Source organism: Neopelma chrysocephalum, unplaced genomic scaffold, assembly GCF_003984885.1.
Source record: "Neopelma chrysocephalum unplaced genomic scaffold, ASM398488v2 Primary Assembly neopelma1_62, whole genome shotgun sequence".
NCBI classification, from domain to species: domain Eukaryota; kingdom Metazoa; phylum Chordata; class Aves; order Passeriformes; family Pipridae; genus Neopelma; species Neopelma chrysocephalum.
The window spans coordinates 852,963-880,198 of NW_020897719.1; the positions used below are offsets into that span (position 1 = coordinate 852,963).

The following is a 27,236-nucleotide window of genomic DNA, read 5'->3' on the forward strand; positions in this document are numbered from 1 at the left end:
CACTTGTCAGGCCTTTTGCATTTACCTGCTTCCCACTAGTGCCACAATAAAGTTTTGTCTGCAGTGATTAGATTTAATCTAATGCCAGTGCATTGTAAACTTCAGATATTGACTACTTTTGTTATCTGGGGATCTGCTTACTCTAAACTTTCCAGTTTTAGCTGAATGCTACAGACTGTCATCATAATAAAGTAACTGAGGTACTCTGCTTTCTGACTTTCATGTCAGAGTTTTTTTTGGAAAGTTTTATTCAATAAAAAAGATCCAATTAGCAAGGAAATGTAAAATTTGATGAAAACACATTTTTGTAGAACATTTACATATTTTATATTAATCTTTCAGTTCCCTGATTTTCTAATATTTCAGTAATAATTATGAGGCAGATACTTTTAGCTGTTATAAAACAAAGAACTTTTTGAAGTACTAAATTGCATATATATATAATTCCAAGGATAATGTGGAATCCATAATTCAGAACAGGAAGAGAAGCCTCAGCAATAAATTCATTCCTTCAAGCATTGCTTTAAAAAGAGAGAGAAAGAGAAGAATAAAATTATATAATCAGATGAATTAAGACTATAATTTACTGCTGTGCTCTGATTTATCTCTTGCTGCTAGAGATTGTCTCATAAATGCAGCCAGTATGGTTGAGCATTTAAATTCAAATTTTTTTAGATCTGACTGTTTTTTTCCTCAAAGTTGTATGTTTCTGTATATTTAAGTTCTAGTTAAAGAACCCCAATCCAACCCTCAGAACATTCAAGGTTATTTGCTGAGGATAACTAATTTGTATGCCATTTTAATAAAAAAAAGTAATAATTTTAAAAGCCCCAAACAAATAATTCTGCATCATAGTGTAGTTATGCTCTATTGAGAATAAACCCGCCTCATGACAATGTTTCTGTGAAGCCCTACTGTAGGAGTTGAGAGTCTTTCATTATAAGTAAGGAGAAATAAGTAGGAAGTTATTAATGATTTTTGTTGTCTTTGCTGGATCAAATACTCAGGAACAAAACTCATTTCTGATTTCTCTCTTTCCATGAGCTGGGCTATTTCTTCCAGAAGCATATTGAAATTTACTCTTCAAGCATATTCTTTTGTTTATTTAATTTTATAAACAGTATTGGTTGGCTTTTTTCAATATTGAAGTAATACCATTATTTGGGGTTTGGTCTACTGGTAGCATCAGTGTCCTAGTTTTGAATATCAATTTTTAACACTCTTGAAAAGTAACCTTTCTTTGTTTTTCCAGTCTGTTGAGGATTTTTTTTTCATGGAGTTTATAGTTCCTGTCAGACAATAAAGAAAGTGAAGGTTTGTCTTCTTTTTGAAGGAAACATTGATGCTTGACAGGATCAGAGAAGTTCCTTTTGGGGGGAATCACAGCATGTGATTGTATCTTCCAGCTAAGAGTTTATGACTGAAAACAACTGGAGAGGACCTTGCAAGGTCATTTTAAAGGATTTAATGGGAGAAGATCCAAGCATTTATATCAAGGATGTGTTGATTAATTTTCTGGATGTCAGGTAAATAGTGGTGTTTTCAACCCTCAGATATGAAGAGTCCTCTGAACCTCTAGCAGGAATCTGAAAACGAGAAGTGCTAGTACCATTCAGGGAAAGAATGCTAGTTTTCCAAGTTAGCAAGTTGTGTCTTGTAAAGGCATATCTATAAAGCAGTGAGTCACCATGCAGATGTGCCCAAGAGATGCCAGCAGCCATACAATAAGTGCATTACACTGCCTATCTAGCCAGCTTTACTGAGAAGTGGGGTATAACTACTCGTGGAATGCTGTGCTACGGGTTATGTGCCTTTTAGTACCCTAGGCTAGTTTTGTCCACACTAACCTGAGCACCTCTGTGTGGGACTGCTCAGATCTGTGCAGAGATGCCTTTGGTTAATAAAGACAACCATCTTGAATACACAGAGACACCAGAACTGTCTGGAGCTAAACATGAACAGTGTTAAATTCCACTGCCTCTGACTCCCTCTAAGTGTGTCTGTGGAAAATTTCCATCCCATAGTGGTCTAAACTGGACTCAGTGGACTTTCAGTTTTGGTTGCACTTTGAAAGAAAACAGACACTGGATTGTAATTTGGGGATTCTGATGACACAAAGGAGAAGTGATTTTATTGTTAAACATTATGCCTTGCAGAGTATGTATGGAGGTCCCACAGTATAAATCTGCATCAACCTGATGTTTAGAGAACAGACATTTACAAATAACTCTCTTCAGAAGAAGTTGTCTGAGATATTCTCATTAGTATTAATAGACAGTATCATTATTTATCAATTCAAGTCATTGGCTCATAAGGAAATACAAAGGAATTTCCACCTATAAGAAGGTGACTGAAACTGACTGTTCACACTTTGATAATGACTGGAATGGCAGCTTTATAAACAGAGAAACTGGTCTCTACAGCCCTTTGCTATATGTACCTCACTGTAAGGAGATTGGGTTGGATGCAGTTAAAAATTCTAGCAACGCATTTATGTTGCTGAGCTTTGGGCATGTCAGGTTCCCTGCATAGCAGATGAGCAGAGTTAAGCAGTTTATGAGGTGAGTGGAAAGCTGATGCTGGTAGCCATCAGGCTTCATCCCTTGGTGCCAGGGACTACAAAGAGCCAACCGTTGCTTTTGGTCATGAAGCTCTGTTAAGGAGCACAGGAGCCTGATATTAGATGGCATGGATGGACAGAGCTTCCTACCAGCTATGAATACAGCACTCATGACTGCAGCTGCCTCACACATTGATCAACCAATTATGATCTTTCTGTAAATCACACAGCCTCCCTGACTTATGTGGTTATTTATGAATTTTATTTCTTTTTTATGAAGAAGAGAATAATACTAGGCAGTTTCTATCCTATTTCTAGCCTTTCACTTCAGATTTTAAATATCCTCTTATATTTTTCACAGTCTTTTGTAATAGCAGAAGCCTGACAAAAGAAAAATTGATATGCATGAAATACAGAGGTACATTCTTTGACCGTGTCCCCTCAGTGGTACTGTATATCCTAGTTTAATTTCTGAAGTCCTGTTTTCTCCTTGCTCTCTCAATCTGCAAACAGAAAATAGGTCTGTGCTTTCAACACAAGTTTAATATGCTCTCTAGGCCTGCTAGTGTAGAGAAACTCGATTTAAAAGTTGTTATTCTTATTAATTTTTTTAAGCATACAAAGAAAAGTCTTTGACTTCCCAGGTTGAGTGAATTTAGAGTGAACAAGGCATGTGAGAAGCCTAAATATTTATTTGTCCTTTCAGCCTACGGAGCAATTTTTGTCCCCTTCTGTTCAGACTTGGGGGCTGTGGATAGGAGAGGCCTCCAATGGAAGGCATGGCAGGGCTCCTGGTTTTGAGGCCCTTTGCAAACTGTATTGAAATGCTGTCACTGCAGTGGTTTTGACTTTGTTCATCCCCTTTGAGGAACAAGTCATTTGGGAGGGAACATCTCTGTAGGTCATCAGGTTTTTGCCCATTCCTCCTATGTTTTTCAAAGGGATGTCAGAGAAATAGTGTGCCTGCTTCTGTCAAATCTGTTTTTATTATTTAGTCTGAATAGTTCAAAGCTTCCACTATTCTAATCATTTGATTTTCCTTTCTGACAAAGAAGTAAGTGCATCCCACTTGAGCTATGCAATGTCAAGCTTCTGCCAAGGCACAGAGAAAAAGATTAAAAACAAAAGGGCCAACTTTTGGTCTTCATCTCTCTGATAAAAGTGCCAACCTTTTCCTCAGTCAAATTTTTGTAATTAAGTGTTTCAAGAAGAAGAAAAGGTTATGTATTGCTTTGAAGTTGTTTGATAAATCAAGAGGGATGGGGATTCAATGTGTTTTAAGCATAGGCTTTGGGTAAGTCATCAGGGATTTTATGAGGGTAGTTTTAGTGGAGTGCAAACAGCAGATGATAAATTTGAAAAGGGTTATACAAGGATAATGATATGTTGGATGTCCCTGGAAATAAGATTTTTTTTAATATATTGGAAGTAAAATGATAAAATGTGAAAATCACAGCAAAGAATAAAGTATTGTAATAAGATAATCAATTGATAGATAATTATATGTAAAAAAAAGTAAAATGTGTTAAAAGGCAGGTAAATTGTTCTTTTAATCTAAACTCAAATCAACAGTTACCTTTAGTAATGGAAATTCATTCTACTGTCTGAATTTACATACAGAAGTACTTAGGGTACTGCTATTTTGTTGCTGAAATACTTGGAGTTTTTAAAATATTCTGTTCAACAGCTGAGATAAAGAATTTCAGAAAGTAATTTTATTTCTGTTTGATTTTGTGAAGGAGCAATAGATAGATGGCTCTAGTGCATTCTGCTTTCCTGCTTTTTAAAAATTGTAACACGTAAATGCTTTTACCACCAAAGCTACAACAGTTTTAAAATATTCTTTCTTATTTTGTTGATTTTTATGATGTGTCTGAACTTCAAATCATTATAGTGCTTATCGACATCATATCATTTAAGTTCCTTTATCTGCAGACAGTTTGATGAAACAGAGTAGTTTTCATTAATGGTAAATCCTTAATAAATCCCATCTTTCTATAATATTAGAGATTACTTGCAGATCAGTGTGAAGGAGCTCAGCTTTTTACTGTTTATAGAAGAAAATTTTGACCCCTTTGAAACAAACCTCACTATTGATATGGTAGGCATGTCATAGCTGAAAGTGTTGTACTGTCCGGCCTCACTGAAGAAAAGTATGGGCTAAATATGGTGGCTTTATGCCACCATTCTGGTATGACTTGCTGTTCTTTCATAATCCGAGAAGTTGTAAGAAAGTATACAAAATGAAGTTTACAATTTAACTCATAAACTTAATGCTATTATTACATTTATTTATATGACAGCTCTGCCAGGTTCTGTTTTGCAGTAGCGAAGACCAGATTCAAGGGATTGTTAAAGCTCTGCACTGCTTTGCACTCTACAGTGCAAGGCACTGTATCTCTCTGTGCTGTGACCTGGGAAACTCTGTTTGGTGGGACATACTTCCTCACTTACCAAATTAAACAGGCTTATACAACCAGTGTTTTATTAGCTAGAGGGAAAAAGGAAACATGAAGTCATACTGTCTTGTGAACCTCCAGAAGATAAAGTGAATCCTCCACTGAGAAATATGCAATAGTTCTGCCCCCTCCTCCTCTGTAGTGGTGTGGCTGCTGCTTTACTGAGCAAGCATCTTGCTGCTCTGCAGGCCTGGGCTTGGGAGAGTCCAACTTGTGATTTTAAAGTTAGTCTAAGGAAGTAATCCCAGCCTTCCTTTAGTCAGTGTTGAAAAACAGGCAACTCCATAGAATGACTCCTCATCTGGCCTATTTTTAAAATATTTTTTCCCCTGACCTGGCTATTTTTCTCCATTGGCTGGATTTGTTGGCTATATCTTGGTTACATCTGCTGTCCGTTACTGACTCTTTTCTCTCTCCAGTCATTTGGGTATTTTACGTGATCCAAGTCTTTTTTTTCGAGGGACCAGGATGCAGCCAGTAGCCCAGCAATGAAGCTCAGATGAGTAAAGGTGAGGTACTGTAGGATCCAGTCCACTTCTTATAAAGTTTCCTCATAAGATTATTGCTGAATAGTATGCTCTAGAAGCTGAGACTGGAACCCAGAATTTGTACTTGCTGATTATTTGCTCTCTAAGAAATGGCAGGAATTTGGATGCAGAAATTTTGTAGGTGGCCCATTTTGTCTAACTTGATTAAATGGTGCCTAAGTCCTATTGTTGACATGGTCACCACCCTTGCTGGGAGATTCAAGCAGGCATTTTCCTGCAAGCTGTCTGCATTTTTAGGTAATTAATCTTCTTAAAATCTTATGTGCCTCGGTTTCAACTCAAAAGGAATTTAGTATGTGATACAGCTTTTTCTGATCCAGTTGTGGATATATATTGAAAAGACATAAACCAGTGTTTAGCTACAAATACCTATTTTTCTACAAATGATGCAATAAAAGTTGTACCTCTACCTTCTAATCATTGTCTTGCTCTTACAACAAGAGGACTGTGCATCCAGACATGAAATCTCAGGGTCAGCAAGTCTGCATTTCTGGAAATAAAGTATATGGTGCCTATAAAAGGGGCCCAGCTGTCCTTTGAAGTACCCAGGGCACCTCTATACCTGTTGAGGTCATAATAGTAACTCCTAACAGCAAAACAAAATGTATTTATCTATCTTCACTCACAACTGAAGTCTGCTACTCCGTCTTTTAATTGTTCATTTTTATTTACCCCATTTGAATTACAAAAATAAGATCCTTATGAAATTTTCTACAGTCATTGTTTATAAACTACTGTAAATAAGATTCATTTTTTAAAATCACAACTCCTGAGTAAAATTTTTGATAAAATTTCTGTGAACATGAGTATTTTGTAAGAATGAAGTAAAAAATAACTTTTATGTAGACTCATTTATTTATAGTCAGAGTTTCACCAAATCAGAGCAGCTTTATTTCTGAATGCAGTTTTTAAGTGTGTTCTTGACATGCAAAATATGTTAAAGGAAGTAGTGAAACTATCTGATCTCTTACTCTTATGTTACAAGAAAAGTATTCAGAAAAGAAAAGAATGTAATTTACTGGTTGGGGACATAAGAAATCCAATCATTTATATTCAGATTTCTCTCTGTGACCGAAAGAAAACGGTCCCATTTCTCAAACCTAGTTTGAAAAGGTGCAAAATCAAATGTTTTGTAAATTCTGTGAACGGACAGCAGCTTATCTTTTACTAATAAATATAAATTGTCTGACTATTTGTTCATTCCATGCCACCTAAAAATAATTATGGAAGACACTGTTCCTAAAAATATTTTTACTGTAGTTGTAAGACTATATAGCACTTTTTTCAGCATCTTGAAGTTGCTTTGAACAGGACATCAGGCATAACTTAACAGGAAGAGATCCAAAGCATGATAACTTGTGCTGTGCAAATGTAAAATTTTTATGACTACAATACTTCAAAGACTGTTAGTAATGTAGTTTGTGTAGTTTTTTTATCAGTAAAATGGTAATTCTTGCATGTTAATAACGCCTTCCTACACATTTGAGAGCATTTCTCAGAGCAGTTCATTGTTTCTCTCATTCTTTTGGAGGTGTAGTAGCAATAGCTGGCAACTTGGTATCTTGTCATCCCACTAAACCAAACTTAAAAAAAAAATGTGCTTGGTAGTAGAGTGGGATTAATGCTTTGGTCTGCTGAAAAATAGTTGTTCAGAAGCCGTGATTATCCTGAGTGTATAATTATACAGTGCATAATTATACATTATAGAGTGCATGTCTTATTTCTGTTGACTTTATTTTCATTAAACAGAAGCAAATTCAAGTTCAAATTCTTTCAAAATGTCAAATACCTAGCAAAATAGGTTTTTAACCGTTGCTAAAGTACAACTAAGAGACAGATATATCATAATCCATTTGCTGAATATGCAGTATAATTCAATTCTTCAGTATTTCTTCTGTTTAACTCTGTACTGTGACCTCTGTGTAAACCTGTGAATGACTGTCCTGTGGTTGTGGAGGTTGCTTTGCACTAACTACCTTTACAGCACTGTATATTGCTTTTGCACCCCAATTGTTTATAATACCTTTTCCAAAACAAAACTAGAAGAAAGAAGCATCTGAAAAATCATTCCCCTGGAAAGGTTAGAAACCTATATTCATTCAATTTTCTTAGCATGCCTTATCCTGACTGGATTGTGCAATGGTTACTTGCCGACTCCAGGGTGCCAGAGTGACAAAACAATATACCAAGACTTAATCTTTTTTTCTTATTATGGAACAGTTATAGTTATTGCACAGTTAAGGTTGAAGCTTTCTTCTATTAAAAGTATGATCTACAACTCCCATCAAACACTTGTCCCCAAAACAAGCCATTCCCTGTGAAATTTCACATTGCATCTCATGTGGAGTTAAATGTTTCCATGAAGGCTAAAGAAAGAATACAGAAAAGACCTTTTAAAGTTACAAAGCGCAATTCTCTGCTGCCATAAACTAGTTTTAGTAATCATAAACAATGAATGTATCATACAGTGTATATGTGTATATTTTATTAATGGGGGTACTAGCCCTGCCTATTGTCAGAATCCCTAATAAGTCCTGCCATAGGGCCCCATTTTCAGTTCCTTATAGCTTTGATAGATGTTTACTGTCTTGGGATTTTATTTCAGCCTGATGTTTTGTTTATGCATGAAGGTATGTGTAAAATATCAGCCAGCTCAATGCAGTTATTGAGAAGCAAGACAATTGTACAACAGATTACCCTGTAGTTGCTGTAAACTCTGTGGCTTAGCTTATAAAATGAAATGTAAATGAGCTAAAAAAATTGTAAAATGAGATCTCAAGTGCTGTTTTAGAAGAGGAAGAAAAATAGCAGTCCTCGGGTTTCTGGGTAATATCCTCTGTTGCCACTGGTAGAGAATAAACATTGTGTTCTACTTGGTGAAGCTGATGGCAGATTTTAAAAGCCCCAAATACTTATCCAAAGTTAAACTAGCATCAATAAATATCCGAAATGTTCAAAACTTTTTAATAGTTTTCTGTTTAATCTCACAGTTTCACGGTATGACAATAAGTTGCAGAAAAGTATATGTGTTACTCCCTCTCTCCCTATGGTATGCATTAGCATTTGCTAGACTGCATTTCTTTTCTATTATTTGATCAAATTATTCTTTTAATTTGATTAGGAACCAGTTATGATAATTTTAAAATGTAGTCAAATGTAAAAAAATGCTTCTTGAAATTTTTGCTCTTCCTTATCAAATAATTTGTTTTTGTAGAATAATCAAGAATTACATCTTGAATTCATAAATTTCAATATCCATGTTAATAAGCTTTACTTTTTTATAATGAGAGAATGGAAATATAAAAGGGATAGAAACATTTAAATTTTGTAACATTTAAAAAAAATGTAAAAACTGTTAGACCTATTCACTTGATCTTAGATGCCTTACAACATTTTTTACTTCCTTTTGTAGCTCATTAGACAGACCCTATTGACAATTGAGAAGTGTTTCTTTTGTGTAGGAGTTTCATCACGTAACTGACAGTTTTGCCCTGGGATAACCTTCTTTTATTTCACTAAGATATATCTATAGAACAGACTATCAGTTGTGACAAATTGATGTTTCCTTCTGAAGCTCACTCACTTCCTTTGGATTAGCTGCATGAGAACAGTAAAGCTCATTTTCAGTCCTGACTTAAACTCAGTGCTGAAGAGCTTTTGCACTTAACCCTCTGTATCACCCGTCTTCTCATGAACAACTTTTCCATAATGGACATACGAATAAAACTCTCCATTTAATTTTTAAAAATCTATTTAATGTTGAATTAGCGGAGTTACCAACTTCTATCTATTCAAGAAATGTAAAATATCTATAATCTTCATACTTTTAATAACACATGTAGTTATTTTGCACTAAAGAATGAAATTAACTGCATGTTATGTCGTAGTACTAATGAAAACAAATAGCAGAAGCTATGTCTTCTGTTGCTTGGAATGGATATGTCATGAAAATTATCTGAAACAAATAACAATAAATACACCAAATAGGGTCTTGTATACAGCTCGATATATGGTTATGCTGTGGAAGTCTAATTACTGTGATTGATAATCGCAGCCATTTATTGCACGCCTTAGAGCAGCTGTACAATGTGTAGTGCTTGAATTTTGGTTGGCCATATTAATTATTAAGTAGAGCTCCCCATTGATTTCTTTGCACTGTTCTATTTTAAAAGGAGGAAGGTGAAAGGAGATGGTCTTATCAGGACTGAGATAAAATTGGGGCTCATAACTTTGTTTAAAACCATAAGGTATAACAGATTGTGTGAGCTTCTTGGAATGAGACCTCTCTCAAATAAATATCAAACTGTAATTCCTTGCCTGGAAAATTAAGAGACTTGACTCCATTAGCTTTACTATTCATGTATGTGAGAGTGGAGTGGTATTTTTATTTTTTTTAAATTCTTTACATTTATTTAACTACGTGATATATTAGGAAATGTTTTATAATGAAAATTTCCACTATTAAGCCAAAGTGTGAGGATATAATAAAAGATATGTGGGAGTATGAATCTTGATTTCTTTAGTGCAGAGATCAATGTGTCTTTCTAAAATTTTAAAAATATTGAATTAATTCAGTATTTTCTTATAAATTTTAATTTTGGATAATATGCTGTCCTGCATTTTCATTGCTATTTGTAGCAGATAGTGAAGCTGGTGGCTGTCTGACAGTGAAATGCAAACATTCAACAATAGCCTTAATTTATCTGACAGCATCTTTAGATAATCTGAACATTTCCTTTCACAACATGCATAACTTTAATGGTAGGGCCACAAAAGCCTCCTTGGCAAAGGATTAATTCGAAACATTTTAGTAAAAAAGCCAGTGTGTGTCAAGGGCACGCAGCTCTTTTGTTCACTGGCAAAATTTTACTGCAGTGTCTGTCTGCAGCAGTATACTTGCAAATCTCTTCTGCAGTGAAGGTGCAATCCTCTCCTCAGAGTATAGATTTGAAGGATTTTTTTTCAGACTCTTCAGGATGTGATGAAGAGGAATTTAAAAAATATCTTTCTAAAACAGAACTCAGGGTGTTTGTTTTTCACTAGTTGGAGAACTTCTTATGGTCTTCAGTAAGATATTTTATCCAGGGAGGCTGAAGAAGAAGGGACTGATGTAGAGCCATCAAAGAATGACATAAATACAGCTGTTTCCCTCTTTGGACAGGAGAACATCTAGTGACTTTCTAACCTTGTCTTTTCTGTGAAAAATTGAACATTTCCCAGTGGGATCTGCGTCAGGATTTGTGTTTGTAATGGTTTCAGGTTTTGACTACTTCAGTGTTTAGACAAGATTATTTCAGTAGTGTTTTGGAAAGGAAGAATGCAGGCAAGACTGTCATTGGTTTTGATATAGAGAAAGTTGTTTGAGAGGTATCCAGATGAATCATCTTGATGAGTCTAGACAGGAAAGAATTTTGAAGGGTAAAGCATAAAGTAAAGGACATGCCTTTACATTTAGGTTTTTTTCCCATGTCTGTAAGCTGGAAACAACATATGAACTGACCTAATTTAAAGTGATTTTTAAGTGCCTATATGTGTAAAATAGAGAGAATATATACATATATAAACATATATAGGTATATGTAGGTGTACATGTATATAGAAGATGTTTGAAAATCTGTGAATATGGATTAATGCTAGCATCTTCATTCCTATTTAGGCATATAAACCACACCTTTTTCTATGATTCTATTTTGCTATGGCCTAAAAGTTTTTCATACGTACTTTTAAATTCATTCATTCAGCAGAGTTCAGCTACTGAATGCCAGAGGAGATTGGCCCCAAAATGTGATCCCAAAGTAATGAGGACTAGGTTTAGTTGCCCTTTTGCTGTTTTCTCTCTTTTCCTCTATAAAAAGGAAGAAATGTTAATGCTGACTGAGCATTTCCACATTTAGCAAATAAAAGACAACTTCTATTAGTCAGCTTCATCATACTGACATTTCATAAAAAAGCAACAGAGATTGCTGCTTGATCCATCTGTGGATCTGTCATGCTAATAGAACATGCAAATGCTCTGATGAAGTGGAACATGGTGCCACAAATTCATTTAAAAGATACCCTCCAAAAGCCTCCTGATCTTTCAGTCCTCGAATATTTTTGTTTGACAAAAAACTGTGATGACAAAAACAGTGACAATAAGAAGGCAACTCCACAGCTGGGACAAGTCAACCGACAGCAATATACAAAGCCATAGCAAAAAATTATGAGGACTCTGACAAACATAATTAGAATTTTCCTAGTATACTTAAATTACTTGATATAGCATTATGCTGGAAAGAGTTTGTAAAATCAGTATGTATGAGGTAGAAAAGATAACATCAGAGATGAGATTATTTCAGAATTATATTTACCTAATAATATTATTTTCCTGTGGATTTTCCTGAGTCCATGCCTTATGTTCTGCTTAATATGGGATTTAAATGGATGACTGTCAAAATGAGGTATTGGAAAAAAAAATTGCAAGATACTTCAACTTTTTTTTCTTTGAAAATACATGGGTGATATTAATGTGAAAAACGAAAGTGTGGAAATTGCCTGGTTTCTGATAAATTATAAGTGAAGTAAGAGATTTTCAGATCTGAGTTTCTTATCTGAAAACTTGGGCAGTTTTTTGTTTTCTTTAGTTGTGCTGACATTCTGTTTTTAAGAATGTTTGTATCACGCTTGAACATGATCAAGGAAATGCCAGTTATTGTTAAAAATATATTTCTGTATTCATAATTTAAAGGTAATGCCATAACAGTAGTCTCACATTCTCTAGTACACATAGAGACCTCTGAAATTCACTTATTTTCTCTAGGGCTTCTTCATCCTCCCTTCCTTTCTAAATTTTAGTAATTTATACTAATACTAATACTTTCCTATCTATCTTAATTTCTTCCAGTACGTTATCCTAATAAATATCTTCTCAATATTTGAGGGAGTTATTTATATATAAAAGCCATTTATTTATAAGTAATTTTTGATTAACTGGTTTGAGAATGCTGATATCTCTCCAAGCAGCATAAAAAGTTGTGGAACAAAATTGAAAAGTGCAGCTTCTGCAAACGCAGTCACACCATCGCATGTGCAAAATAGCTGAGCTTGCTGGGGAATCCCAGGGTGAAAGGGAGAAAAGCTACCCTACTGCAAGGCAGGGCATGAGGTGCCCTGGCTGCTCTTTCCATGAGTCTGCAGAGCAATTTGCTTTTGACATGACCTAAAGAACCAGAGAGGAACAAGCTGGAAGCTGGCAAGGCTGTTAGCTAATTCTGAACTCTTACATGACCACCCTTGTCAGCAGCACACAAGTGACTATTGCTACAGCTGAGGTCTGAAAATTCAAATTATCTTAAGTGCAAACTGTAATTATTATTTATACTGATAAATAAAAGTACCTTACTATATACTAGAATAAGGCTAATTTCTGCCACACATTCAATTTGATATGAAATTCTAGTTCTGGAATTATTTTCCAAAATTTGAATTTTATTTTTATTTTGTGATTAACTGGTAATAATATTTTCAAATACTATACACAGAATATAAGAGAAAGAATAACTTCAAATTTTTTTACGAAGCATACAAATTAGTGGATGTTCCTTACCTTTGATTGGATGAATGTGATTCTTTGAGCTTGTCAGAACAGAAGCTCTTTAACAAATAAGTAATGAGGTGTGGGTAATTTGGACTACATAGAGAATGAGGAGTGCTTGGCATGAGATTAGTTGTCCAAGGCTACTGAAAATATAAAATGTGTTGGAAGAATCACAAACCAAAATATTGTGGTTTTTAACTAAAAATTAGAAACCACTGTGTTTTGAATCAAAAGGAAATACTTAGATTTTGAGTGTTTTAAAATTAAAAAAATTCAGATGGTTTCTAGATGCATTTTTAAGTGAAATAGTCTTAAAAAAATTACAAATTGAAGAAGATGTTTATTTAAAACATTTTGATTTTTTCAAGATAAATTAATGAATTCATTGGGTTTCTGCTTACGGAGTGCTCTGCAAAAAAAACCCACAACAGTCTTCCTATGAAGTTTCATGGAGCTACAGTTATGCTACAGCGCATTTTTTATCCCGTGTACAGCACATATAACTGTCACATTCCAAAGCTCATGGTAAGAATAGACTCAATCTAAATAAAGTGATGAGATTTTTATAGCTGCCATTAATTTTTGTGAACTCTTTTTGCAGTTGGATGGCCAAATATTTATTTCTCTATTGATACGTGCAGACAATCTTAATGAGGTGACCAGGACAGGGTACTAATGGATGTGTGAAAATGTGTTCTTCAGCCTGGGTTGTGTTACTGCCTTGGTTTTTACAGCTCCCAAGGATCCTTAATGTGTGAGAATGGATTGCTCAGTAACCCAGTAACAGGATTTGAAGTGTTTCACCTCTAGGGCATTGATTTATGCCCATTGATTTATTCTGGGTTGGCACTGTCTAAGTGGAGTTACTACCTGAGAGCTTTTGTTTGGCCTATGTGAAATGAAAGACTTAAATTTGTAGTGGACAGATATCCAAATCACAAAATTGCCATCTTGTTTTGCAGTAATTATGGTCTTTCAAGTTTCAATAAAGACACAAGGATTAAATATACATTAAAACTTCGCTCATATCCCTGGTGAGCAATCTTCTTTGTTAAGGCACTTTGTCAGGATATCCTTGACAGTCAGATGCTTCTGTCACCATGCCAAATACCCATGTAATCAGTAATGAAAAAACATTCAAGAACAGTCAAACTCCGACACTAACTTAAAAAAGCCATAGAAAAGTTTCAGGATGAGAATTTCTACTGAATAGAAAACTGTTACTCTTGAAGGACTTGGGTACCAGCAGTCTCAAACCCACAGTCATCTCAAATGGTTGATTATCATGTGCCTGATTTTAGTGAAGAAACAGTAAAAAGTTGCATGCATGAATCACATTTGTATTTTTGTATCTGTTGCACTATGGACTGATGCAAAATAGAAGGTTCACTGGATAGAAGCAATTCATGCTGAAATATGGGGAAAGTTCTACTCCAAATTGGCCAAACGATATTAAATACAAGAATAGTACTTGGCCCACTGAAGAAGTGTTTGTGTGTGTCCTGTACCAGCTAATTCATAATTTAGTGAGAGGAATATTAAACCTTTGTTCTGGATTTGCTATAGATGAACTAACTATAGGTGAGGGAGAAATTGAATCTGACTGGAGCACCCTGTGAGAAAGGGTAATTGCTGCACAGGTATAGAAAAGACAGAGGCAGACTCTTCCTGGACCGGCACAGTGGTAGGATGAGAGGCAATGGATACAACTCATGACACAGGAAATTTGAGGTTAAATAGGAGATTTTATTTTGTTTTATTTTTTTACCCCAGAAGTATGGTCAAACAGTGAAACAGGTATCTGAGCAATGGGTGGTTTCAAATGTCAAGATGTTCCCAAACAAATGGATAATGATCCCTAAAGCCCAGCTGCTACAAGAGTATGGAGCACCCAGATTCCCAGGATGTGCAGCTTGAGGATTTCCAAAAGGGAATGTGTCCATGGGAGAATGTAGGTCAGATCTTGTATCTGAGGGCTTAGGAATGACAAAAATGTCTTCCAAGGACAAACATTAATCAGGGAGATCCTTTGAAATGCATCAAGTAAGGGAGGAGACTCATTAACTTTGCTTTCAAAACATCATCTGAGAAACCCAGAAGATTCTAGATAATTAAAGGCTAATCAACTTTTATTTTATTTTTTTTTAAGATCATGGCTGCTCTAGTCCCTCCTTAATCCTTGCTGGTAAATTGCATGCTAACCTATGTACCTGTAGCCATGTAGCTGCACAGTCCTTTTCACTGTTTCTAGATAATTAATAAGACTCAGTGTGAGATCTTGATCTTCTTCCTGTGTGGAAGAAGTTGGGTTTATTTTAAAAAACACTGGTTTAATTCATAGAATCACAGAATGTTTTGGGTTAGAAGGGATCTTCAATGTATTCTTTCAGTTCAGGGCACATCGATTTTGTTGGTAAAGAAGGCAAAATAGAGGAAAGGACAGGAAAATGCAGTTTTGAGAGGTGTAACTTGAAATTTTACATGTGCCTGTTGTGTGTGGTAAGGAATCCTTACACTGTAAAGAAGAATAGTAAGCATTTACTGAGTGCAGGTCTGGGTCAAAATACTTAGTGCTCTGCAAGGTGAATTGGTTACATATTTGGTACAGACTTCCAGTGGACATCAGTGATATTTTGTCAGTAGAATAGGAGCAGAATAGCAGTACTATTTCACATTAAACCAGTAAGGAGACATTCTCCATAAACTTGCAAAATCCTGGATTTTTTATAGTCATTTCCCTAGTTGATTCATTCTACCAATTAAATCACATCTTGCAGATGCAGCATCACCATCTCTTTTATGTAAACTACTAAACTGATGATTGGTTCTTTGAAAGTAATTGTTTATTACCTCATTTGTGTATTTTTTCTTCATTTTTTTTATTTACTAAGTCAAAAAATTGCCTTATTTTTATGAAAGCCAGCTTTTAACATAGGCTGGTTTGTTGGTGTCATTAAATAAAAGACATTTAAAGATTACTGCAGTTGTAGGGAGTTATGCAGTGTAGTTTCAACCTTTAGTGAGTAAAACTTACACATATGCAAAATTTTGCTACTGAAATCTGTTACTAGCTTTGTCAGCTGGCCCAGCAATATATAGAAAGAAAAGAAACTATTTTTCTTGGAGTAGTGCAGTAATAAAGTACATGGCGTTGTCTTATGGAGAAAAAGCTCAAAGGGAAATATGCTGTGGTTTATGTTACCCTTCATTCTTTTTTCCTTTCTGGTTTCTTCCGGGTTCATTGTTGAAAGCTCAAGTGGTTGTTCATTTAAAAATGCCTTTAGGATCTTATTGGCTGATTTTTTCCTCCACAGATTTCTTTTTCTATAGGAGCTTTTCTCCTCCCACCCTTCCCTATCAAGAAATTTCCTTTTAGACGCAACAGAGGAGGTGACAGGGCCAAGTGGAGTAAGAGAAGATGGTTGCTGCGGCAACAAAATAAACTTGGCCAGGTATCTGGGGCTCCTGTAAATTGTATTTCCGAGGCAGCTGGGCTGGGTGAGTTTTCCAGGGCACTGGTTTGCAGAGGTGAGAGGCAGCTCCTTGGGCTCAGTGCTGCTGCCACCACCTTATGCTGCTGCCACCACCTTATGCTGCTGCCACCCACGTGCAGTTGCCTCCTTACAGGAAGGACTGTGTCCTTACTGCCACCTGTGGTCTGGGCTTCACTGGGATGTGCTGGGAGGGAGCAGTGGAGTAAGGGAAGGGGCAAGGCTGTGGTCCTATGGCCACATAAAAGCAAGAGGGATCCACTGCCTATCTACTGCTTGTTAAGCAGACACAAGTTGTTCTGTATGTGCATGTGAAGGGTGCCACACTAGGTCTGAACCAACATGTCCCATTTCTTCATAGGGCAAGTGGGGAGATTTGTCAGTAGGGAAACTCCAACCACAGCTTCTGGCTGCAGAGCCAGTATAGTGTATGAGCAGGGCCAGCCCTTGCCTGTTTGCAGAGCAGATGTTTCCCTTACTGAGCTTATTGAAGGCAGACTTACCTATTTTGCAGGCAGAGAAAAGACCCTAATCTCCTCCTGGGATTGTTGTCAGAGCATTTCCTGATTACACAGAGGTACCTTAAAATAACTGTTAATCATGTTCAGCTCTCAGGATGGGCTCTGTGCTACTTTTGTCAGATTAAAGGCTAACAAGAGGATTGCTTTTTCCCTAAGCAGCTCATTGGACTCTGCTTATTGAGACTGCCACTGCCACTTCATTTGATATCCTTAAGCAGCCTTTGAGTTCTGTCTGGACTCATCTTGGTTTACTAGGCCAGGAGGTGTAAGGATGGAGATAGAACCTGGTTCTGTGGCTGCTGCTGCTACGGCTGCAGCAGGGCCAGTGACACTCTGACAGGCGCAGCGGTTGCTCCTGCTGCCATGGCCCTGCTGAAAATGAATGATTTTATTGGGCAGACAGCTATTGTGAGAGGCTCAGTTCCTCTTCTTGCTTGTAGTCTCAGGTATCCATTTGAGTGAAGTGTTTGGACCCGTATTAATTCAAGGAGGAGAAATGCCCCGCACTGCCTCTGGGAAGGAAGCCCTGATGCAGCAGTCCTGGCTGGTGGGGGTGGTCCTGGCTGAGGAGCAGCTCTCTGGGGCTTTGGTGGGCAGCTGAACATGTTGCAGCTCTGTACCCTGGCAGCAAGAATAGCCAGCCACCTCCTGGGCTGCAAAAACAGAGGCACAAGTGGCAGATTGAAAGAAGGCATCACCCTCCCTTATTCAACACTCATTAGACTTTGTCTCACTGTGCTCGGTTTTGGTCCCCCAAAAGAAAGACACAAACTGGAGTGTGTTCAGCAGAGGACCTCCCACAACACTCAAGATTTGAGCATTTACCCTGCAAGGAAAGTCTGAGGGACTGGGACTTGTTCACCACCTAGTGGAAAGGAGGCTTTTGCAGGGAGCTAACAAGAGCTTGCTGGTACCTATGTGGTGGTTAATGAGACGATGGAGAGAGGCTCTTTGGGAGACAGAGAGATATTAAGCGTAAGCTAAAAGAGGAGACATACAAGCTGAACATAAGGAAAACCTTATTTTTCACCATAAAACTGTCTGGGGCAGTTGTGCTCTCTGTCCTTGGCGGTTTACAAGACCCAACAGAATAAAGCCCTGAGCAAAATGGTCTGAGCTCAGAAGTGACCCTGCTTTGAGCAGGGAGCTGCACTAGAGACCTCCTGCTTCCTGATGAAGAGAGAAACTGTCTTTGTATATTCCATTTTTTTTATGTAGACCACCACATATGGCTTTAACACACTATTGCTATTTCCTCTGGCTTATCCTATTCTGCTAGTCTGCCAGACCAATGCATTCCTGAGGGATTAACCCTGTAACTGGATTTGTGAGTCTATTTCTCAGAGAATTATTGACAATCCAGAAGAAACCAGGCACTAATGGACTAATATAAAGCATGACATGATTTTTTTTACTTGTATCCTGTATCAGTGTTGCAACCCTTGGGCCCAGCAGCATGTCTGGGAGAGGCTGGTTATTCTCCTGCCTGGGACTGACCGTCTCTGTGGCTTTGCCACAAAGAATGTGGTGGGTTTTCTGTGCAAAAATGTGCCTCCAGGTCAGACTATGCTTTTGTTCTGTTATTTTATTACCTGACTGTGCTGCATTCTCTTCATTATATAAAACATTTTTGTTCTCCAATATGTTCTGTTGCATGCCTGTGGCTCAAATATATAGCTTTTACCTGATCAAATACTTCTTAGCAGTTCCTTTAATGCTTATGGGTCATGGAACATTAGGCACCAAATAAAGGCTGTCTCTAATAGTGCAGAATGAATGGTCCTTCTGCTGCAAGGCCTCACTTATCACTGTCATAAAAGAAAGAAAACAATATAGCATGTTTTTTACTGCTTAAAGAAATCAGCAAGGCACTTGAAGAGATCCTTGCACCTGTGTCACAAGTATTATGGATTATGTGAAGAACTGCAGCCCTTTCTGCAGGGAAATGTAAGTACGAGGCTTTGGCACTTGTATCCTTGTGAAAACTCAGCTGCTATTGCTAAAGGGCCAGGATGAAAAAGCAAGAGGCTAGGAAAAGAGGTGGCTTTATTTTTAATTACATAAAATTTGTATACTCAGAAGCCTTTTGGTTTTGATAAAAGAAGAGCTCATCACATGTAGATTGCAGTCCTGAAATTCAGAAAACAGAGTAATAGGTTAGATTTATTTTGGGGGCTTTTGATTTAGTAATGTTTTTCAACAATCCTAGGAAACAGGTTATGTCGTCACATGGATTTACACTAGGGGATAGAGAGTTTATTTGCTCATGTTCCAGATCTCTAGCCTGTAGACAGCATTCTCTGATTTTAATAAACATACGGAGTGAAGGAAAAAATAAAAGTTATTATTAACTCATAAACAACCAGCAATATCTAGCTATGAACTGTAGCAGTGTTTCCTTCAGATTGCTTTCATACTGTTTGAAATTAACTTAATTTGAAAAAGGTGTTGTCAATACATAAAATGTTAAATGCAAATGGCTCTGCACATTTACCATTTTTTCTTTAAGTAAATTTTATTTATGTGAAATGTTGCATAGTTTCTTGGATATCTATGTACATGAGTTTTTAATCTCTTCAATTAAAGACAAACTGGTGTGTTTCTTTAATTTGAGAAAACCTAGGATTCATTATATAAACCAGCAATGAGATGCTCTCATCTCAGCAAAAATGTTCTTTTTATCAAAATGAAATTTCAGCAATGAAATTGTTTGTTGGAATTGCTGCTTGCTTAATCAGAAAGATTTTTTGCTGTTATTTATTGTGCTTTGGTAGGCATGTGTTCATACACACCCAATTTGCATATTCTGTCCAGACTCTATTTGCAAAATTTTACAATCTAAAGAGCTGATATTGGATGGTTCTGTCTTTCTGAATCGTCTATATTTGCAGTTGATCCCTTTGTAGAATCTGATTTTCAGAAGAACAGAGGTTATAGAGCTAAACTTTAATTTATTCAAAGCACTAGTGTTAGCCAGTTAAACTTTCACCAAACTTGGGATGTGAACTGTGATAAAGAATGAATCTTTTCTTATTTCTCAAGATTTTTTAAGTATAGAGCTCCCTCTCTTTAGTGTCAGAGGTAAGGTTTGAAAATGTTGGACTATTTGAACATCACCTGATCTTGGTGAAATGATGCAATTAGAAACCTAATAAAAGATCCACATTGTGCTCTAATGTATTTTTAATATAAAGTTTTTAATATCAAGTTTTTGGAACAGCCAAACTGAAAAAAATTACTTAAGAGGAACTACATATCGAAACATTATCAATAATGTACAAGATAGAGTAGATCAGAGTAATTTTTGATTAAACCATTTTTAGTTGGAAAACATTGACAGGACTGAACTTAAACTGCTTGTGGGAGACCCTTTTTGATTAATTTCCTGGCTTAAAATAGTTTTGAAAAAGTTTTAAAATGGTGGAAACAACCCACTTTGCCACTTTCCAAATTAAGATTTTAGTTTTTCTTAATTGTTGAAAAAATGGTTTTGAAACATGTTTATTTTATAGTAATATCAGCAATAAAATGAGAAATTTAAAACTGAAATATCTTGGTAAAATATGTCTTCTGTTGACATTTTCAAATTGCAAAAGATTTGAGAATTTGGCCTTTATTTTCCTTTCAATGGAAAGCTTTTGAAATCATGAATATTTTTGTGTGCTAGGAGGTTAGTTTCCCACTGAGATCTGTTACAGTACATGAAAAGGGATAGCAGAGGGGAAAACAAAACAGGAACTTGTGAAATATAGATGTAGTTTGGGAGATAGGACAAATAGAAGCACTGGACGTTAGGAATCACCAAGTGGAGTAAGCTAGAGGGTATGCTGGGAGGCAAATATATTGCACATAAAAGTAAGGAACATAAAGAGAGTGAGGGCATTGTAGCAGTCAATAGAAATGAGGAATGATAAATATATTACAGATAGGGTAGAACTCTCCAGACCCACATAGTTAAGTACAGAATCATACAAAATAAGAACCAAAATAAATCTACTAATCCAAATTCCAGCTCCAGTGCAAGGTTACTGCCTAACCATGCATACTTAAATCATTTACGCTACTATATTTCTGATTGGATTTCATAAGAAGCATTCAGCATCATTTTAACAAGTATGCTATTGCCTCAGGGATCTTTCTCCTTGGAAAGGCTTGGAATAACTACCTTCAGACACTGGTTTTTGCTTGTCTTGCAGCAACCTCCCAAATTATATCTCCAAGCAAAAGTGAAATTAAACCAAGCAGATATCAAATTCCTTCACTGAAAATCTTGAGAAAGAATACTTGTTCAATATAGTACCTAGGGAATTAAAGCTGTGTAAGTGATCTGAACAAATAACTGAGAGAGCAAAGAGGATTATAATACCACAACAGTAGTGTAAGAGCATAAACTGTTTAGAATGAATTCTATTTTGGGCAGAATATTACTGTTTGTTGCAAGAGAAGAACATTTCTCCTTTCTGCTTTTTATTTTCTTTTGAGTGTTTTCGCTTTCTAGATTTGATCTTCAGCAAATGAATTAATATAGCCTTTTAAAAGAAATAGGAAACAGTACCAAGTTGCATTGTTATATATGGCAGAGAGATGGATCAATGGTTATTACAATTTCCAGGTTAATTTGCATTCTTTTAACTGACTTGGTCTTTGGAGGAACAGCAGATTAGCTCTTGATTACTAGGGGGTGAACAATTCACAGTGAATAATTTATTTGGCAAATGATTTATGACTTAGAATAATTTATTTCCCTAAATGAATTCACTGGATGTTGTACATGGCTTTTAAGTGAACAATTTTCATTCTATAGTTTATTCATAATTGGTTATGCAATTTCTATAATTGCATACATTTGTATACTGAAAACAAGATAACAGATCTTAGTCTCTTTAGCATGCTGCTGGGTGCCCTGCTATGGCAGAGTTTTAGCAAAACTGGAAATCTGCAGGAATCAATAGGAATTCTGCAATCTGAGGCCAAATTACACAATTTTAATTGACTTCTTACTATTCCAAGTATGTATTTTTGCTAACAAATATTGCTTTCTTTCAACTTGTATCTAGTCACCATGGACAAATGGCTATGGAACTGTGTGATGTATTTGCTGTTTATCTGCAGATGGTTTGAATACAATGTCTACTGCCAGTATTAAACAGCTTTTCCAGTAGTTTTGGCAGCTGCTTGTAAAGGGTGAAGCAACAGAAGAGTAATGGAGAGCATGGACAGCTTGTGGAAGAGGAACACACATGACAACTGTAGGACTGTCTGTTAGATGAGTTTTATTCAAGACGGAATACATGTCTGGAGGCAAGCATGGACTGGTGGTTGACAATAATGGTCTAGATCTGGAACGATTAGCAGTGGCTTCCAAATTTGAGAGTAACAAAGAGTACTCTGAGATTTATGGAGCTCAGCATTAATCCAGATACTGCTATGAGTGCTCTTAAACTTCTTAGTAGTATGTGCTAACGCTATCCAGAATTGCTACTGTCTATAGACAACAGTTAAAGCATAGGTTGCTGGACTATTTAAGCTCCTTGAATGGATATATGTATGCTGATAGAGAACCCAGTACTCAGGCACTAGCTCAGGAATGTGTAGATTGGGGGATTGCAGAATTGTGCAGGTGCTGATACAATTAATATTTATTGTTGTTTCTGCCCTAGATGTCTAAGTTTGTTAACAGAAAGAAAAAACTTTCCATTGAGCTACAAAGTCCAGCTGATCACAGCAGAAGACTGAGTGGTTTGACGATTATCGCTGCCATCCTGGGAGACTTAGTTGACATTTCACTATACTAATGAGGGGCTTTCTTGTTACACAGTTGGATTGAGGAAGAGATTTTTTTAGCTGTTACCTGCATCCTGAGCAACTGTGCACTTTAGAGACTGTAAGGGAAATGGTGCTGTCTCTTGACAAAGACAGAGTTTGCTGAACAATGTTTCTTGGAATTATGGCTCTCTGATGTTTGCTGCAAATATCTGGAAGTGCAGAGAAAGCCTTACTGCACTTTGAGAAACAGCATTTGGAGACTTTCCAAGATTTACACATGGCCAGTGAGATACTGATGCAAAATTGCGGTCTCCACAGATATCTCATCAGACATATTTTGTATTCCTATTTTGAAAAAAATAAGATGATTAAAAAAAAAAAAGTAAAATTTATTTCATGTATAGTTCAAATTAGTGAAAAATTCATGCATTAGTTCATGAGTGCTTCATGGACTATATAATAAACTTACAACACACATAGATAGATGCAGTTGTCTTACATAATCACCAGATGCCATTCCTTTAAGTGACCTAAACATGATTGCAGTGTTACAAAGCAGAATCTTGATTTTCTTTCCTTTTATTGCCTATCATTCTTATTCCCAATATTAATACAGTCAAGACTTGGTTATAAATAAAGTGGAGTCTGCAGGGTGACAACAAAATTAACTATGAAAATCATTACTACTTTTAAAATTACATCTTGAAATCAACTGAAGAAAATATTCCTCAAATTGATAGATATAAACCTGTGTCAAGTATTAGTGTGTACTTTCAGGCAGAATCAACCCACAAACTTCTTAAGGAATGCACAAAATAATTTTTTTTTGTTTTTCATAAATTGGAATTTCTTAAGTGTTTCTTCTTCTGCTGTTATGCACAATGTGATAATTTAAAGCTTAAAGGATTTTCTCCCTAAATCACCTATTCAAATCTATATGATGAAAACGTATTTAAATATAAAATTTGAATCTTGTTTTTCATGTGAACTTTTAAAGGCTAGTCCAGGAAAGCAAGTGTCTCCTTAGTCCTTTTAGCCATTTGACTATATTGATCTGCAAGTAAGTAAGAATTGTCACATTACCTTTCTTTTTAAAAAGGATTAATTATATCTACGTAGCTTTTTAACCCAATATAAGTCTGGTCTGATTGAATCTTACCACTTTTTAAATGTTATACAATAATTTACTCCTCATTAAGTGCATTAGGATTTGTCCATTCTGTGATTGGACTTGATGATCTTAAAGGTCTTTTCTAACCTAAACAATTCTATGATTCTGTGAAGTTGTTCAGTTTTCACTGAAATATTTCAGTTAGATCATGATGGGAAGTGGCATAGTTGACACTTGGTTGTATTCATACTATTCTCTTTACACTTTACAGGACTTGAGAAAGAACCAAAGATGATCATAACATGTTGCACAGTTTGGGATAAGAGCTCATGTTCCCACTTAAAACTTTGTTTATTTTTAGAATGTTTGGTATAATTTCTCATACTTTACTTATGAATATTAAATGAAAAAAAGCAAAGAAGATTTCATGTACCTTTAAAAGTTTTAACCCATTAGAATAGGGAGAAAAAAAATTGACAAGAGAGCTAAAACTAAACCAACAAATATCTACTAAAACATTTGAAACTAGCAGTCCGACACTCAGAGGCAGAATAGAGTTTACAGGACTGAAGACTTTCAGCTAACATCAAGGAGTTGCCATAGGCTCCATGTTTGACTGCCCCTGGAAAAACTGAACATCCAAAATCCATTTAAGTTGGATGGTTGCTGACGCTGGGGGGTGTTGTTAGGAGCTGTCTGCACAGGTTTGGGAAGTTCCCTGCATTCAGCAGTGCAGGACTGGAAAGCAGTGCTGGCACAAAGAAAACTGAACTGTAGTCATGCAGTTTCCTTCAATTCGTGACAAAACTTTTTGAATTTTCATTGCTACATTATCTCCTTTTGCTTCCTCATCCCTGAGACCTGTCCCCCCCCATCTTTAGCTCTCTGTGCTTCAGTGTAGTCTAGCCTTGTTTCTTGAATATTTGAGGAGTTCTCTTTTCATTCCTTATTTGTTTTTCTTCTCTTAAAACCATCCAGATATTGGGAATTCAGGTCCCATGTCTGGAGTTCTGGCTTACTTTGCTACAGTTCTTGTGGAAAACAAGAGAAACATAAAGTAAGCAAATCTCCTCTCTGTTCTGTTCCATCTAATTAAAAATATTTTCCTCCTTCATTTGTTTTTGAGTGTACACCCTCAGTTTCTACTGTCTACATAATTTTGAATGTTGGTCATGTGAATTGCTACCTTTTTTTATTCTGAACTAAAGTACCCTGGGGTGCATGTTTCATTTTTATTTTGAGAAAACTGAGCAGTTAAGGTAATTGGTGGTTTGAGGGGTTTGGTTTCTATTTGAGACAGTGTGTACCTAATCCCTGTGGTCTGAAAGCAGCAAAGGCGGCACATCCCTAAGACAGCAAAGGGAAACTTGGACACTGATGTCATTAAACAGAATAGTTCTTCCAGCTCTCCTCTGTAGTTGAAAAGACTATCTGTTCTGAACTGAGTGACAGGGTTGGTTTGCCCTGTAGTGGTTCAAACACTATAGAATAACTTCTATTGCCAAAACTCCTGAATTCACTGCGAAGAAACTGTCTTGTAGCAATTGTCGAAGTTAGATATTTGCCTCATCATGAAGAATGCAAGAGAGGAAGCTGACTGAGCCCTATTTGTTTATTGATTAGGACTATAAAGGCCATGACCAAGCAGAGATATAAAGTTGTACTTCTAATTCATCTTTCCTTTGTGATGTTTCAGTGGCTGAAACAGAGAAATCTATATGTCCAGTTTTGCAAATCATATTTAAATCTTGTTAATAAAATGTAGCACTACCATTTCCAGCCTTCTTCAGCTGCTTATCTGAAATTAAAAGCTTAAAGAAGTATAACATTCACAAAACATCCATGTTTGGTATCTGGTTGGCAATCTTGAAGTGGTAAATATAAAAGTGCAAGATCATCTGGCTAATACAAAACAAGTTTGAAAAACTCTGGAAGAATAATGGTCATAGAAAGTTCACCTAAATCTCTTGGTATAAATCCTTTAGTATTGTGGTATCTGTGTTCATATTGTGCCAGCATACTCATATAAAAATTGTACTGAATTAAAGTAAGATCAGCGTTAAACAGCCTGAAGGTAAGTAATAGAAACTAACATTGACCTGTGCTTCAAAATTTTTAGTAGATTACTAATGGTACATTTTCTTGCATTTCAGAAACACTTTATTTGTTATTAAGATTTACTTCACCTCTTTTCGAACAAGAGAAAAGAAAGAGTGTCACTACTTTGAGAAACTGAGATGTTGAGATAGGTGGTATGTAGTCTTTTGGATGGGTGTTGAAGAAGAAGTGGTATTCTCATTATAGAGAGTTAGTTATAAGTATGTAAAGCAAGAAGTAGGCGTGACATTGTGGCATATGGAAGAGACATGTTTTCCAAGATTAATGAACAGCTAATTGACCCCTGAACCAATAATAGTTCATGACAGGTTTCCTCTATAGAACAATTGCCATTTTTAGCAGATAATAGGTATGTTTGAGCTTAAGCAGACTTGACTTCTAGCAGCATCCACCATGCATGAAAAGTCGGGGTTATAATAGTATGAGTCCAGGGGCGAGTAATTGCTGTCTGTGACTCTTTCCCTGAGCTGCTCTTGTCTATGGATGCACAATCCTTTTACACTGCCAGCATCCTCTTGGATTCTCATGTAATGAAGATGCCTTGCTTTCTTAGTGATACCTTTTGATTATTTGGATTCCTGCTGGTACTGGAATCCTGTGATCCTCTACTGATTTGATGCTTTCTCCAGTAAGCTGTAGCTCACAGCAGTATCCTGGGAAAAGGAATTCTGATATGTTTCCTATTACAGAGGCCAGTGCCATGAGCATTGCTAGCTTTAGTACTTAATTAGCTAAAGATAAAGCTTGTAAAGTGTTCTGTGTTCTTTGGTCTTAGTTTGGTACTTCTAGATGTCCTGGGAACTGACCATGCCATGCCTTTGTCTTTGGTAGTGTTTAAAAGGTCTTCTGAACTATGACCTAGCATCTCACTAGTCAATGACTTATAAATAATGATAATATGTAGACTATGGTTATTTCAATGTGTAGAAACTGAAAGCAGTGAGAACTTGTATCCACTGTCATGTAAGCAAACCTCATATTTTAATTACCTCACTTCTTGTCCTAATTCATGAAAAAAGTAATTTGTGTGAAGTACTTTTTGAAGTTCTTAATTGAATAGAACCACTTTTATACTCAAAGTTAAGC

At 36.2% G+C, this 27,236-nt stretch overlaps 1 protein-coding gene across 11 annotated transcripts in view; it reads left to right on the forward strand.

The window, feature by feature from the left end:
- FAM19A2 (family with sequence similarity 19 member A2, C-C motif chemokine like) overlaps positions 1-27,236 on the forward strand; it is a 195,969-nt gene that overhangs the window by 76,280 nt on the left and 92,453 nt on the right. For 7 of the 11 annotated variants that reach the window (XR_003534028.1, XR_003534029.1, XR_003534026.1 and 4 more), the window contains exon 2: positions 25,011-25,089. The exons of the other annotated variants lie outside the window; for them this stretch is intronic. Coding sequence is in view for 1 of the 7 variants with exons in the window: in XM_027682194.1 (XP_027537995.1) it covers positions 25,031-25,089 (59 nt within the window). In the remaining 6 variants the exon portion in view is untranslated. The remainder of the gene's footprint in view (positions 1-25,010; positions 25,090-27,236) is intronic. 11 annotated transcript variants of the gene reach the window in all.